At 31.7% G+C, this 12798-nt stretch overlaps 1 protein-coding gene across 5 annotated transcripts in view; it reads left to right on the top strand.

Annotated features, from left to right (window-relative positions):
- Positions 1-12798, top strand: part of COL11A1 (collagen type XI alpha 1 chain) — a gene marked incomplete at its 3' end in the record, with an annotated part of 194034 nt that overhangs the window by 108504 nt on the left and 72732 nt on the right. For all 5 annotated transcript variants that reach the window (XM_084242704.1, XM_084242702.1, XM_084242705.1 and 2 more), the window contains 2 exons: positions 5425-5478; positions 10382-10435. In XM_084242704.1, coding sequence (XP_084098830.1) covers positions 5425-5478; positions 10382-10435 — 108 coding nt within the window. The remainder of the gene's footprint in view (positions 1-5424; positions 5479-10381; positions 10436-12798) is intronic.

Below are 12798 nucleotides of genomic sequence, written 5' to 3'. Positions count from 1 at the left end.
GGAACAGATATTTTCAATTTATGGAGTTTATCAAATGTTTCTGAATTTAATTAAATATTAAATATTTCAAAGTATATCAAAGATAAGACTAGCATGAAACTCTCAGCTGCTTCTCAGCTATAATGAATATCATTGATGACATTAAAATAGATACTAAATCTTTACTATTTTATGTATCTGAATTCCCTTTTTTCTTCCATTTTCCAATATATTACTCAAAATACCAAGTTCTAAACATGTGCCAACTTTCTGATATTTATTTTATATTAAATTTCTATTTTTTTACTCTTTTTTGTCTTTATGATAAATTCTTCTTAAAACTAATGATAACCCTTTCTGAATTACATCATTTGTATTATGTTTAGACAACACTCTTGAATATCTTCATCAAATATCTTCATAAAATTAATTGAAACCCTTTATTTTCATGCTTAAATAGTAACTGGATTATGGGACACAATTAATGCTCAGTTGTTTACTCTGTTTTCTTTCTTTTGTCAAAATATTCTGTTTATTCATGAGAACAAGAATTAGCTTACACGCTATCTTAGTTCATTTAGGTTATTACAACCAGAGTTTTATATAACACTTTCGGTATTATAAACACCAAAGACTGGATATTTTACAGACAAAACAAATTTATTTCTTACCAGTTCTGGAGAAAGGAAGTCTAAAACTGGGTGTCAGCATGGTTGGGTGTGGCATCTTTGGTTTACACAGACTTGCCATTATATATGCAACATGATAGAAGGGACTAGTGACCTGTCTGAAGTCTTTAATCTCTCTCAAATCCCATTCATGAGGGTGCCACTTCACAATTTATAAATCTCTTGAAGGCCCTACTGCTAGTAATGACACCTTTGGGGATTAGAATTTCAACATACGTGTTTTGGCAAAACACATTCAGATCATAGCACCCACTTATTTCACAAAGTTCTCAAAGTCTGGTCCTTAACTGAAATAGCAGCATCTCAGGGGATTTGCTAGTAATGCAAAGTATTGTCCCACTTCACTTACCTAATCAGTGAGACCAGATTATACTTTAAGTAACTCTATACAGGTAGTCCTGTTAAGTTTGTGAACTACTGTTCTAAGTCTAGAATGTAATAAGCATACAAATCACAATGGCAGCATGTTAGTTAAGGAGATTTGGATTCAGTAGGCCTGGTGTGGGCTTGAGAATATGTTACTAACAAGTGCCAGGTGATGCCAATGCTGCTCATCCATGGGCCCTATTTTGAGTGGGAATCTTAAAAAATATTTTCACTAAAAATAGAACCTACATAATTGAATTTGGATATGCTTTCCAGGAAGCTAAATATAGTTAAAATTTCAGCCTGTGATTTAAGAACCAAATGTTTCTTTCATTGTAAAGAAATAACTAATTCCCAGTAAATCATTACTAGTAGTGTTATTCACATCCTGGATGTTTTTATTTAGGACACTATGGTGTATATTTTTAGACTGAATATTTTAAGCTGGTTTTGAGCTGAATCTTCAAAATGTACCTTATAAAACCATTCACATTCATATTACAAAAGAAAATTGCATGAGACCTTATATGCCAATATCTTTAAAAAATTTACAATACAGTTTTCTAATTTATAGTAATTTTAATCAACTATAGTCCAAATACAGTCTTGAATAAAGGAACAATCCAGAAAACTCTAAGAGAAAAATTTAATAGCTATTATAGCTGATATTTTTAAATACATTGAAAATAATTTATAAATGTTCTCCAATTTTTTTGAGTTTGATAACCTTCTGTTTTCCTGACTACATTCAAATGTGACTTTAGCTGACATTTTTAAAAGTGAAATATTTGTTATGAAATACTGGCAAATTAAATGTTGCACAAACTCTTACTGTTTTTAATATTTTAGACACTGCACTTAATATATTTTGAACATAATGGTTTTACTTTATACTGCAAACATATCTAAAAAGGACTGTTACCTATATTACAGGATATAAAAGGATTAATGCAAATGGCTAGCATTAATATAGGATAAGGTTGATTTTATTTGCGCATGTTGTTTAGTCACTATCTCAATTTTGTTCTAAATATAATATTAAGTTATGCAACATTTAGTATACAGAGAAGTGAAAACACAGTTTCAAAAATAATTGCAGCTGAAAAATTAAGTTATCTGAATCTATCGTGGTAATCATTTCGCAATATATGTAAATCAAACCATCATGCTGTAGCCTTAAACTTAGACAGTAATGCATGTCAGTTATTTTCAATAAAACTAAAAATGATTATATCCACACAATTTTCTCATAAGTATTTTAAAATCATATGTATAGATCATTGCATAACAATAAAATCCAGTGATATGTATAACCACAGCATAATCATAACATTTATACTTGTAGATACTAAGAATTGTTTCCTTCAGGTAATGTAATTTTAATGTCAAAGAAAACCATTTACCACATTTTTCCTCACACTTTTTCAGCCCATTCTCTCATGTATCTTTCAACAAGTTTTGAGCCATTGATCATGCATGTATTTTGTATCTAAGAGGTATTAGAAGTATAATAAATGCCTACACTTGAGAAGCATGCAGTCTAGTTGGAGAGACATGACACTTTTAAGGAACATTGCTTTCACTGCTAAACAAAACGATTATTATACTGTTTCTCTGACAAGTGAAACATCAGAGCATGAAATAAAAGTACCTATCATTTTTCTGGTATGCAGTTTTATGAAGTTAAGGAAAGAAAAACATTCATCTCTATGATACCCAAAGGAAGACAGTTTGGTGTAGGACTAGAACCAGACTCTTTCTGCAAATTAATTGGTTCATTTCCATTGCTAATATACATGGGGGTGGGGTAGGTAAAATGGATAATGGCGTTCAAGTGTGAAGTAATGGGTAGAAACTAGATTTTTGGTGGTTGTCATCTTGAAATGTATGTAATGTTATAAACTAATGTTACCTTAATGACAATTCATTTGCATGCATATAGTTATATAAATATATAAAATTGCATATGTATACATACCAAGACATAAGGACTGAAGGCATGAAATGTTCATATTTAGAGTCTATTAATCTCATGTCAATGTTAGCATGTATTTATCTCATTTAAGAAAACTTCTCACTTCATGTGATTCAAATTTAAAACATTTCTATTTTGTGATTTATTGTATTTATAGAAGAAGAAAAATGAACACTCAGTGTTAGTGGGCAGTGAAAAAACATCCTTAACAATTATTTATGATTGTCTCTTCATGGATTGCCTCCATATATGCTTACCCTCATTTGGATGAATTTGTTTCCATTGTCCTTCACCAACTAGATCAAAAAGGCATTCTATTTTGATCAATAGAATTGTTATTTTTAAATAAATTCTATGAAATTGCTTAGTAATTAATCTATTTTACTGGTTAGCAATATGGAGTGATTACAATTATTCAGAATTTTTACTTAATAAGAGTACATACTTAATTCTAAAAAGAAAGTGATGATATGAAATCTTCATGTATCCATTCATACAGCACCATCAGATTTTCTAGAAAAGCCATTGCAAATCATGCTGGATTCACTCTTGGTGACATCATTTAGGTCTAAGATGACTGTTTTAAAGGATTATACTATTTTTTGCAAATCTATGCACCTCACACCAGTAAATACAGTGAAATAGTTTTACTTTAATATTTGTAAATATATTAGGAAACAAGTAAATAGTTTTTGGTGGAAAAAACACTATCATTTGAGATACATTTTAGTAAGATGGAAAGAAAAAGCCGACTCATATTTATTTTCCTTTAGCTGTCACCTTCTATGTTTTTAGTTGAAACTTTTACTGCTGCCCTCAGCTGACAGTACATTTATTCCCATATGTATCAAATAGTGATAAGGTACTGAAAGTGTTTTTTATTTACTGCTTTGAAATACTGTGCCTGGATGATGTCTACTAAGAATTAGCGATGTATTTTTGTGTTTCTTTTCTAAACTGAGGTCAAAACCACACCTTATACATCATCTCTTCATAATACATAGATATGTAATATGAAAGTATTTGAAAGAGAGTGATTAAATATTGTCCAAAAATATTTCAGGCCCTTCTTAAAAATATTTTAGTTTTCATATTTTGAATCATTTAAGGTGATCCTGGAAAACATGAGTCAGCCAATGTGCAAGTAATGATCTTGTGAAATGTCCTAATGTATGTTTTTAATTAAAGATGATAATTAATGACAACTGATATGCCCGTAATGATGAGAGGAAGCTGAGCTGGCACTATCAAGAAGACTTTCTCCTAAAGTATTGTAGATAGCCTAGAAAAAAAGTATTACTCTATTGGGAGAATGTATCTCTAAAATTGATTTATTTGGAAACAAAGCCCTTTGCAAATTCAATTTACAAAAATTGATATTTGAAAATGGATTTACATAAATTATGATTTGTTGAAAAATTCATTGATGTAAATAATTAACATATCATGCAATATATACCTGTTATTAAAGATTTTATTGAAATTTTCGTCTCTTCATTTATCTGGAAGAATAACTGTATTTTTGCTTTTACCTATAAACTCATTTTGATATTTGAGCCTTATACTTAATGGTTCCTTAATAGGATGACTAATCCATAAGACAGTTAAAATAAGTTATCTATTTCTATTAAGTATCTAAAACATAGGGCCCTCACTGTTGTTTACTTTAATTACTTAGTTAATTGATTCATTTATTTCTTCAGTCATGACAAAAACAACAGCCTTTATAGAAACTGGTAGCATAGTAGATTGCTCTCCAATGCTTAATAAATATTATCCTTCTAAGAGGATATTTAAGACACCTACTGGGAAAAATTGGACCTTAAAACTTCTAAAACTGAACATAATGCTGTGTTTATTTGAAATGACTGAGAGGTAAACTACCTTTGCTGGTAAGAGTTCATTTATCTTTCACATTCTTGTCAGGTAGAAGCTCAGATACCCACTAGAGGGCACTCTCTCTCTCTCACTTGGTTAGCCAAGTCTTGATGTATAGGAAATTGAATTAGGAAAAGACTACAGTGAAAAAAGGGGAAAATATTTATTTTCCAAGTACCACAGAACTAACTTTTTTGCAAAAATTAAAATACAAACCATTATTAGGGTGCTTTTAAAACAGACACATGCTAAAAAAATAAAAGGACATATGCTAATGAAGTTACTAAATATTCAAAATACGGTTTTTCTTGGTCTTACTGTTAAGCTATAAAATTACCCTAATAAGATCTCTCTCTCTCTCTCTCTCTTTCTCTCTCTCTCTCTCCAGATCTACATCTATATATATAACCATATATAAATTTTTTAAAAACTTTAAATATGATATCAAATGAAAATATTATAAGTTGTCTAGGACATTATATTCAGACTGAAAAATAATTCATGAAATATTTATGATGTGTGTGGTTGTGATTTCAGGGACCTCCCGGGAAGGATGGACTTCCAGGACACCCTGGACAGCGTGGAGAGACTGTAAGCCCCCCATCCTTCTTACTGAAATTTTCCATTTCTAATGCCTCATCACTTCACAAAGTTACTTTATTATAAACAACTCAATTACCAGTTTAAGTACAAGAAGTTGATTCCATGAAAGCTTTTATTAAATAACAGGCCCATGTTTGTGTCTAATCACTTAAATGAATATGCTGAAGGATATGGTATGTTACTTGATGTGATTTTCAGTTGGTTTGTTGTTAATAACAGCACTCAGGGATGAGCTGATTAAAAAAAAAAAACAAACAACTATTATTTTTTGAGATGCCTCTGTAAAGTTGCCCACCTTAACTTTTTTCTCAAGTCTTTGATTATAGATACTATCCATCCAACCTGATTACTCTTGCATTCGTTAAATGAAGCACATTACAACAAACCATGTGGATAATGCAATCTTCTATCCATAAAAAAGGAATGAATTATTTGCTGATGTTCAAACCATAAGACTATAATTGATCTGGAACTATGTCAAATGTATTCTTTTTCCTCAAATAGGAAAATGGAAATGGAAATATGTAACTGAATTTTATTTAAAAATGATAAAGAATATAATATTAAATAAATTGTCTGAACACCTGATGTACATAACAATGTTTTGGGCAGAGGAGAAACTAGCAACTCAACTACAGCTTAAATATCCTGGTGGGTTTGTTTATTTATTCCGCCTTTGTTACAAAACCATGTGTCTGGCTCTTCCAGAAACATGTCAGACTAATCAGAAGTCTTCAAGGATTAGCACGTTTCCTTAAAATCAATTCTTGGTTCTCACCATTGATTAATTTTATCCAGATTTCTCTAGGAAACCCAGACACAGACTCTCTTTGTATGGCTCAAATCACAGTAGGGCGATGTGCCAGCATGCAAATGTTTGGAGCTGCTTGGTGGTACATAGTAACAAATATGAAAACATGATGACTTTTTTTTAGAGATTTATTTTTTATTTATACATACAAGAACTGGGGTGCAGGCCAGAGGTGCGAGGAGTGAGAGGACTCACCAGAGACAGTGTGGGGAGCAGAAGAGGCAGATGACTGAAATACACTGCTGAGGGGAGCAGTGGGCAAGACAGGAGAGGTCTGCTGTGCTGTGTGGGTCAGCTCCCTGACCAGGGATGGAACTCATGTTTCAGTGGCTGCTGATAGCTTGATAGCACTGACTTTAACCCCTTCACCACCAGGAAAGCCCAAAACATGATGACTTTCTACATAGGAGAAACAGTGTATCAGCAGCAACCCAAACCTCTTTCACTCACCAAGTAACAATTTTTCGTAACAACGTCTTACAGTTAGTCAGATTGGAAACTTCAGATTCTTGGAATTTGAAGCAAAAATCAAGAATAATTTAGTGAAACCAAAAAGTAAAATTGTTTGGGGTTTCTCCTGGGAATGATATCTGCATGAGGAGTACAAAATAAACTCTCTAAAGGAAAATCCACACTCAAGTTTGCAAACATATTCTCATTCAAATCTTGTAGGCCATCGTTTTTACCTAAGCCATCGGGTAGTGTCATGGGAATAACTCTGGAATATTTCCAAAATGTCTTGTGAGGAAATGATATCTAAGGAATCATCACTATAAAATGCTCTTGGTCTTGAATTTAATCAAGAGCTTCTGCTTCTATTCATAGTAAACATTGTATATAAAACATTAAAATGTGTGAACTAAGAGGAAAATAATACCTTAATTAATGGTTCCAAAATGTGATCTCATTTAATAGTTTCTCATTGACAAAGGCTAGGATTATTTCTGTATATTTGTATTTCTTATTTCAAATATGCTTGTAGGATCAATAATGAAATACCCTCCAACCCCAAATCTTTCCTCGCCTTGTTTTGTACTAACTGAGATCCAAGACTATCTTGTATAAAAGTCAGAATCTAGAGGGCCTCCTTGGTGGTGCAGGGGTTAAAGACAGAGCTATCAAGCTATGGCCAGCCACTGCAGCATGAGTTCAATATCTTACTGGCCCCTCAGCAGTGTATTTTAGTAGATCCTCCTGTTCTGCTCCCCACTCTGTCTCTGGTGAATCCTTTCACCCCCTGCACCTCTGGTCTGCACCCCAGTTCTTGTATGCATAAATAAATAAATATTTTTGAAAAGAGTTAGAATCTAGAGCAGCTATGTTTTGCTGTATCTGTGTTATCTTATATTAAATAATAAATTATTTTATTATGCTTGAGATTTATCCCAGTCAGAAATTTTGAATTGAGGTTTCGTGTGACATCTTGCAATCACAGCTTTTAAAGTTTTTCAGGTAATAATTAGAAAGAGGTTCTGTTACATTGATGTAACCTAAATTTGATTCAGAAACAGTGTCAAAACCTTCATCAATCCTAAAATTAACTTACTCCCTAAGAAATGACCGGGAGTTACATTTTTGAAGGTTTTACAGCAGATTTTTAAAATTGTTCATTTATCAAGCGTATTATTCAGGGACTTTGAAAAATATAAGTTGACTTGCTATTCTAAAATTAAATGGCAATTGTAGTCTTATATGACAATATTGAACAAGTACACTTCATGCTTACATATAAGTTTTCTTGTTGGGATTTTATTTATAAAGTCCTGTTGTTAAATATATTAGATACTACAAACACTGAAAATATTACATTAACAGACATATGGGCAAAACTGTCTTCAGTATCCTCCTAAGTCCATCACCTGCTTGGGTATGCTAACACCCAAGCTTTTCTGTTCTCCCCTAATAAATATAAGTGCAAGTATGGATTGCAAAGTTTTTACAGAATTTTCTCAATTGAACATTGGATTTTAATCCAATGATTTTAATGATTAACAATTGTGATAATCATTCTCTGTGCTATTCTTGATCTCATAGTTGCTAGAACAAAGTTTTATAAAATTTTAATTTCTTTTAAGTTTAGCCTTGCATTTGCATTTTCTTATCAAACTTAGTGCTGAGAAATTGGGAGAAGTGTAATTCAAACAAAGGATATAGGCTGTGCAAAGATTTTGCATATGGTTTTTCAAGGAAAGGTAAGAAAATCAACATGGATAGAATTTAGGATATTTTCAATGCAACGACATTACAGCAGTAGCAGATTGGGCACAAATTGTATAGATGTTGGTATGTACATGGCATGATGCATGCCAACATGAATTGGTTAGGTTTGCTTTTGTGGTGTGGTGACTGGCTAATGTGGACAATTGATGAAACTGTACTTGTCAAGGAAAATGCAAATGTTAAGGAAAGTAACGATCGATCACAGTTTGCATAAGACAAGTTAACTAGAGAAAGGTTCTTTTTTGAGAATTTTCTGAGAATACACACTAAGATAAATGACTGAGACTGAGAACAGAAGGAAAACCTGGGATCTGAAGATAATCCATTGAAGAAGGGAGAGAACAGAAGAGAGGATTGAGTTAGAGAGCTCCATGTAGAAAAAGCTAAATTGAGGAGCAAGAATTAGATATAAGCAGAAATGTCTACTTACTGAATTTTCAGGCTCTGAAGAGATTTTGACGTTGAGAAATAGTTTGTTGCAAAGAAGTTCATCAATATTAGGTAACAATTGTGTTCATGGAAGTTATTGAGATAATTTAGACAGTGGCTAGGTTGTAGAACTTAACTCTGTGAAAAAATTGGTAAAAGTAACAGCAAGCTGATGGCATAGATAGACAGACAGACACATATACATACATACATATACATGTACTATACTTGCATGTTTGTGAATGTGTATATGTGCGTGTGTGTGTGTATAAATTTCCAAATCAGTAAGTTTGGAAAAGTTAAAATGAAGCAGTCAATCAACTGGATGTTTATAATATGCAAAACAAAATTCATCCATTTAGCTATTGGGAGTAGTATTTCAAGTAGAACCTTCATGGCCTTAGGATTAATCCATTTAAAAATGGGAGCAATCAGTTTACTTTCCTGGTAACATCAATTTAAATAATAATTAATATATATTTCCCCCCTTTTCCTGCTCATAAAATTTTGTAAAAAAAAACTTAATGTCTTCTGGGAGGTTGTGATACAAATATGGGGTTACCTATTTCTGTCCTTTGCTTTATAGTATTATTGTTTCCAGTCTGATATTATTATGAATTAAACCTTGTAAACACTATTTGCTTTAATTCAGTTCTTTGAAGGTTTTTTGTCCAGTATTGTTTATCCAACTATTGAATGTACATTAACTCACATGAGAAAGAAATTTGCCAATCACTGTGTTATCATGTAGAACGAATAACCTAAGAACCTAATCCAAAGAATTAGATTCTAAAATATATGCCCAAAGGCTTTGGTTAGTGAGTAGTTGCTATTAACATCTTCCAGATTTAATTTTAATGACTGTATTATTTGCAAGTTTCATTTGTAATTATATTCTTTTGCATTTAAAGAAAGAACACTGATAAAATGCTAAAATAATTATGAATCATGTTAGGTATTCCTTATAAATTTGGTTATCTGTCTTGTTTTGTTATTAGAATACAGGAGGGAAATTCATTAATATTATAGAGTAGACCTCTGTCTCAATATATAGAACCAGTAGATTGCTTCACAGAATGTCTGAATCATCATTGATTATCCAAAAGTGTTGCTAGGACAAAATTCTCTATGTTGTTTGACTCAGTAGATCAGGGATAAGAATGTTTTCACTCCAACTTAATCCCATTATCTTTTTAAAGACTACTGAAAGTAATCATTGAAGCATAATGTAAAATAGTGAAGATGCTACATTTTAAAATTTAAATAACAAAAACTGGGATATCATTTAGGTTTGAACATTGAAAAATAAGTATATTCCAATGAAATGTCAGCTTTCTTTTAAATTGAGCCATTCAATTATATCACACAATTTTAATTTATGCTTTGTGCCCTGTGTGGTTTTACAGATTATGCTTTTTTGGTTTTCCTTAGGGATTTCAAGGCAAGACTGGCCCTCCTGGACCAGGAGGTGTTGTTGGACCTCAGGTATGTTTCTCTTCTTTATTTCCCTTTACCTTTCTGTTTACATTAAAATCTTTTCCATGATGTGCAAAATATGCCGATTTTATTATGGTCAAAATAATGTATGTTATTTTTTAGATCACATTTAAATATATGCAGCAAGCCCACATCAAATAAAATTCAGCAAGCTATTACTTAGCCAAAATGATTTTTCAGTTGCCTTAACGAGAAAAGAATAAACTACATATATAAGTTAAATAAACTTATGAAAATAAGTTAAAAAATTCACAATAATTTTAACATGAAAACCTGACATGTCACCGTATAGTAAAAATACCAAAATACTTTATTAAATGTTTTCCATCATCTTTCCATAGATTGTCAAATTGAAAGTAACTTCAGAAGCCTGAGTATAAATTAGATTTAAAAGTATACTATATTTGAGATAAAATGCCTGAAAAACCTTTATTCTAAAAGTTTAATAATAGTAACTTATTATATAATTTTCTATATTTATGATGGGAATTTGATCAGTGATAAAGTATTGGTTTGTAATCTTTGAGTATGTCCAAATACTGTTAAGAAAGAAGCTTTTTCAAGATAAGTAGCAGAGTTTTAAAAAGTGGTGCACTTTCGTGAATTATAATTTGAAATAGTTTTAGAGAATAAGTCAATAAAATACACATTCTGTTTTATACTGGCAAAACATGAGCATGTTTAATGGAGAAAAAAATGTATTTTACCCAGTTGGAATTTTACCTTTGCTAATAACAAATTCTAATGAAAGATTAAGAGCAGTTGAACAAGTATTTTAATTATTTAATTTCTTTAAATAGTCTTTTCTCAGTCTAAAATTAGTTCTAATACTTTGTGACACAGAGGGAAAAATTGCATCTTCTTTCTAGGGATCTGTGTGACATAGCAAACATGAAAAATTCTTAGATTGGTTGATTATTTTACTTGAGAGGTTAATCCCAAATTAAAGGAATGCTGTTTGTTCCTTTTTTTGAGAAAACAGTGTACATGCAAATGTGTCTATTTTTTTATGCTTCAAGTTTCCCTTTTAGCTACTGATTAGTCTGGATTAAAAAACTATTCTCTCAATAATTAGTTTCCCCTAAAATACATTTTCAATTTCAAATAACTCACAAAAGTTTTCTCTGGACAACTTTAGCTGAAGGAATGATTACTATTATATTAAATATTCATGAATAGAAATGGAGTTGGAATCCAACTAGAATAGCAAAATCATGGGCATTACCTGAACACTTCAGGACCTCACATCTTTTGAGAATTCCTCTCTGCCTCATGCAGACAACTGTCTTTTGATACCTGAGATTTTTTGATACCTGAGATTTTTGTTATCTCCCTATGTTAAGACATAAAAGTAGCCAGTATATTATTGAAACACCTAATTGAATTTATTGAATTATTTTCCTTATAGTTATTTTAACAAAGAAAATCTAATTGTCTATTTTAAATGTAATCCTATTTTCATGTGAGGACAAAGGAAGTGATTTAACAGTTCCAATATTGATTGCAAGACTTGATATTCATTTATTTTTTGTCCATTCATGTGAATCATTATTCATTTTTAGCTCAGTGGTAATATTCCTTAAATTAAGATCAGTTTTACATCCCACACTTTTGAAATTCTAGCGCTTAGATATTGAAGGAAAAATTCCTCTGGGAAAAAAAGCTTACACATTCAAAGTAAGTTGAGGACATTTGGCAATAGATAGTTAAAGAAATACACTTTAAACTTTAAAGTGTACACTCAGGTTTGGGGCAAATGTATTCTTTATTCAAGACCAAAAGGTAAGATTCCATTGCATTTTAAGAAAAATAGCAAGGAGTGAGATTCCATAAGCAGTTTCTGTAACCATTCCACTGTCAAACAATCTTAGTGCCTGGAAATTTTCCCTTAATATATCTTTAACTTAAATCCTTCATTTTGCTTTATTCTAAGTGGAGATAGAGAGCAACTGGTCACCATTCTCTATTTATACTTGAAAGTTCATTAAACCCTAGCACCACAAAACAGTACCACTCAGGGGACACATAAATGACCTGACATTTTTCACTTTGGCATTTGCAGCAATTGAAGACAGTGGGCTATTTGTTATAGCCTTCAGCCGAGAGGAACTGCCAGGCCAAACTCATGGCTTGCAGGATCCCCTTGCCACATTCTCTAGACTTTGTCAAATGAATATAGATTAACAATAAGGTGGTCTCCAGTCATGGCAATTCCAAGGAGAACAACTTTGGTTGTTTGGTTTCCAGGAGACCTACACTTATCATCAAGCAGTGATTCATTTAATCGCTACTAATGTGCTACCCATGCCTCTTACTTTTAAATTCATTTGACACATTATATAAAAAAAGGG

Source organism: Talpa europaea (genome assembly GCF_964194135.1).
Source record: "Talpa europaea genome assembly, chromosome: 9".
Classification (NCBI taxonomy): domain Eukaryota; kingdom Metazoa; phylum Chordata; class Mammalia; order Eulipotyphla; family Talpidae; genus Talpa; species Talpa europaea.
The sequence above is the reverse complement of the archived record's forward strand: the minus strand, read 5'-3'. Positions and strand labels throughout refer to the sequence as shown.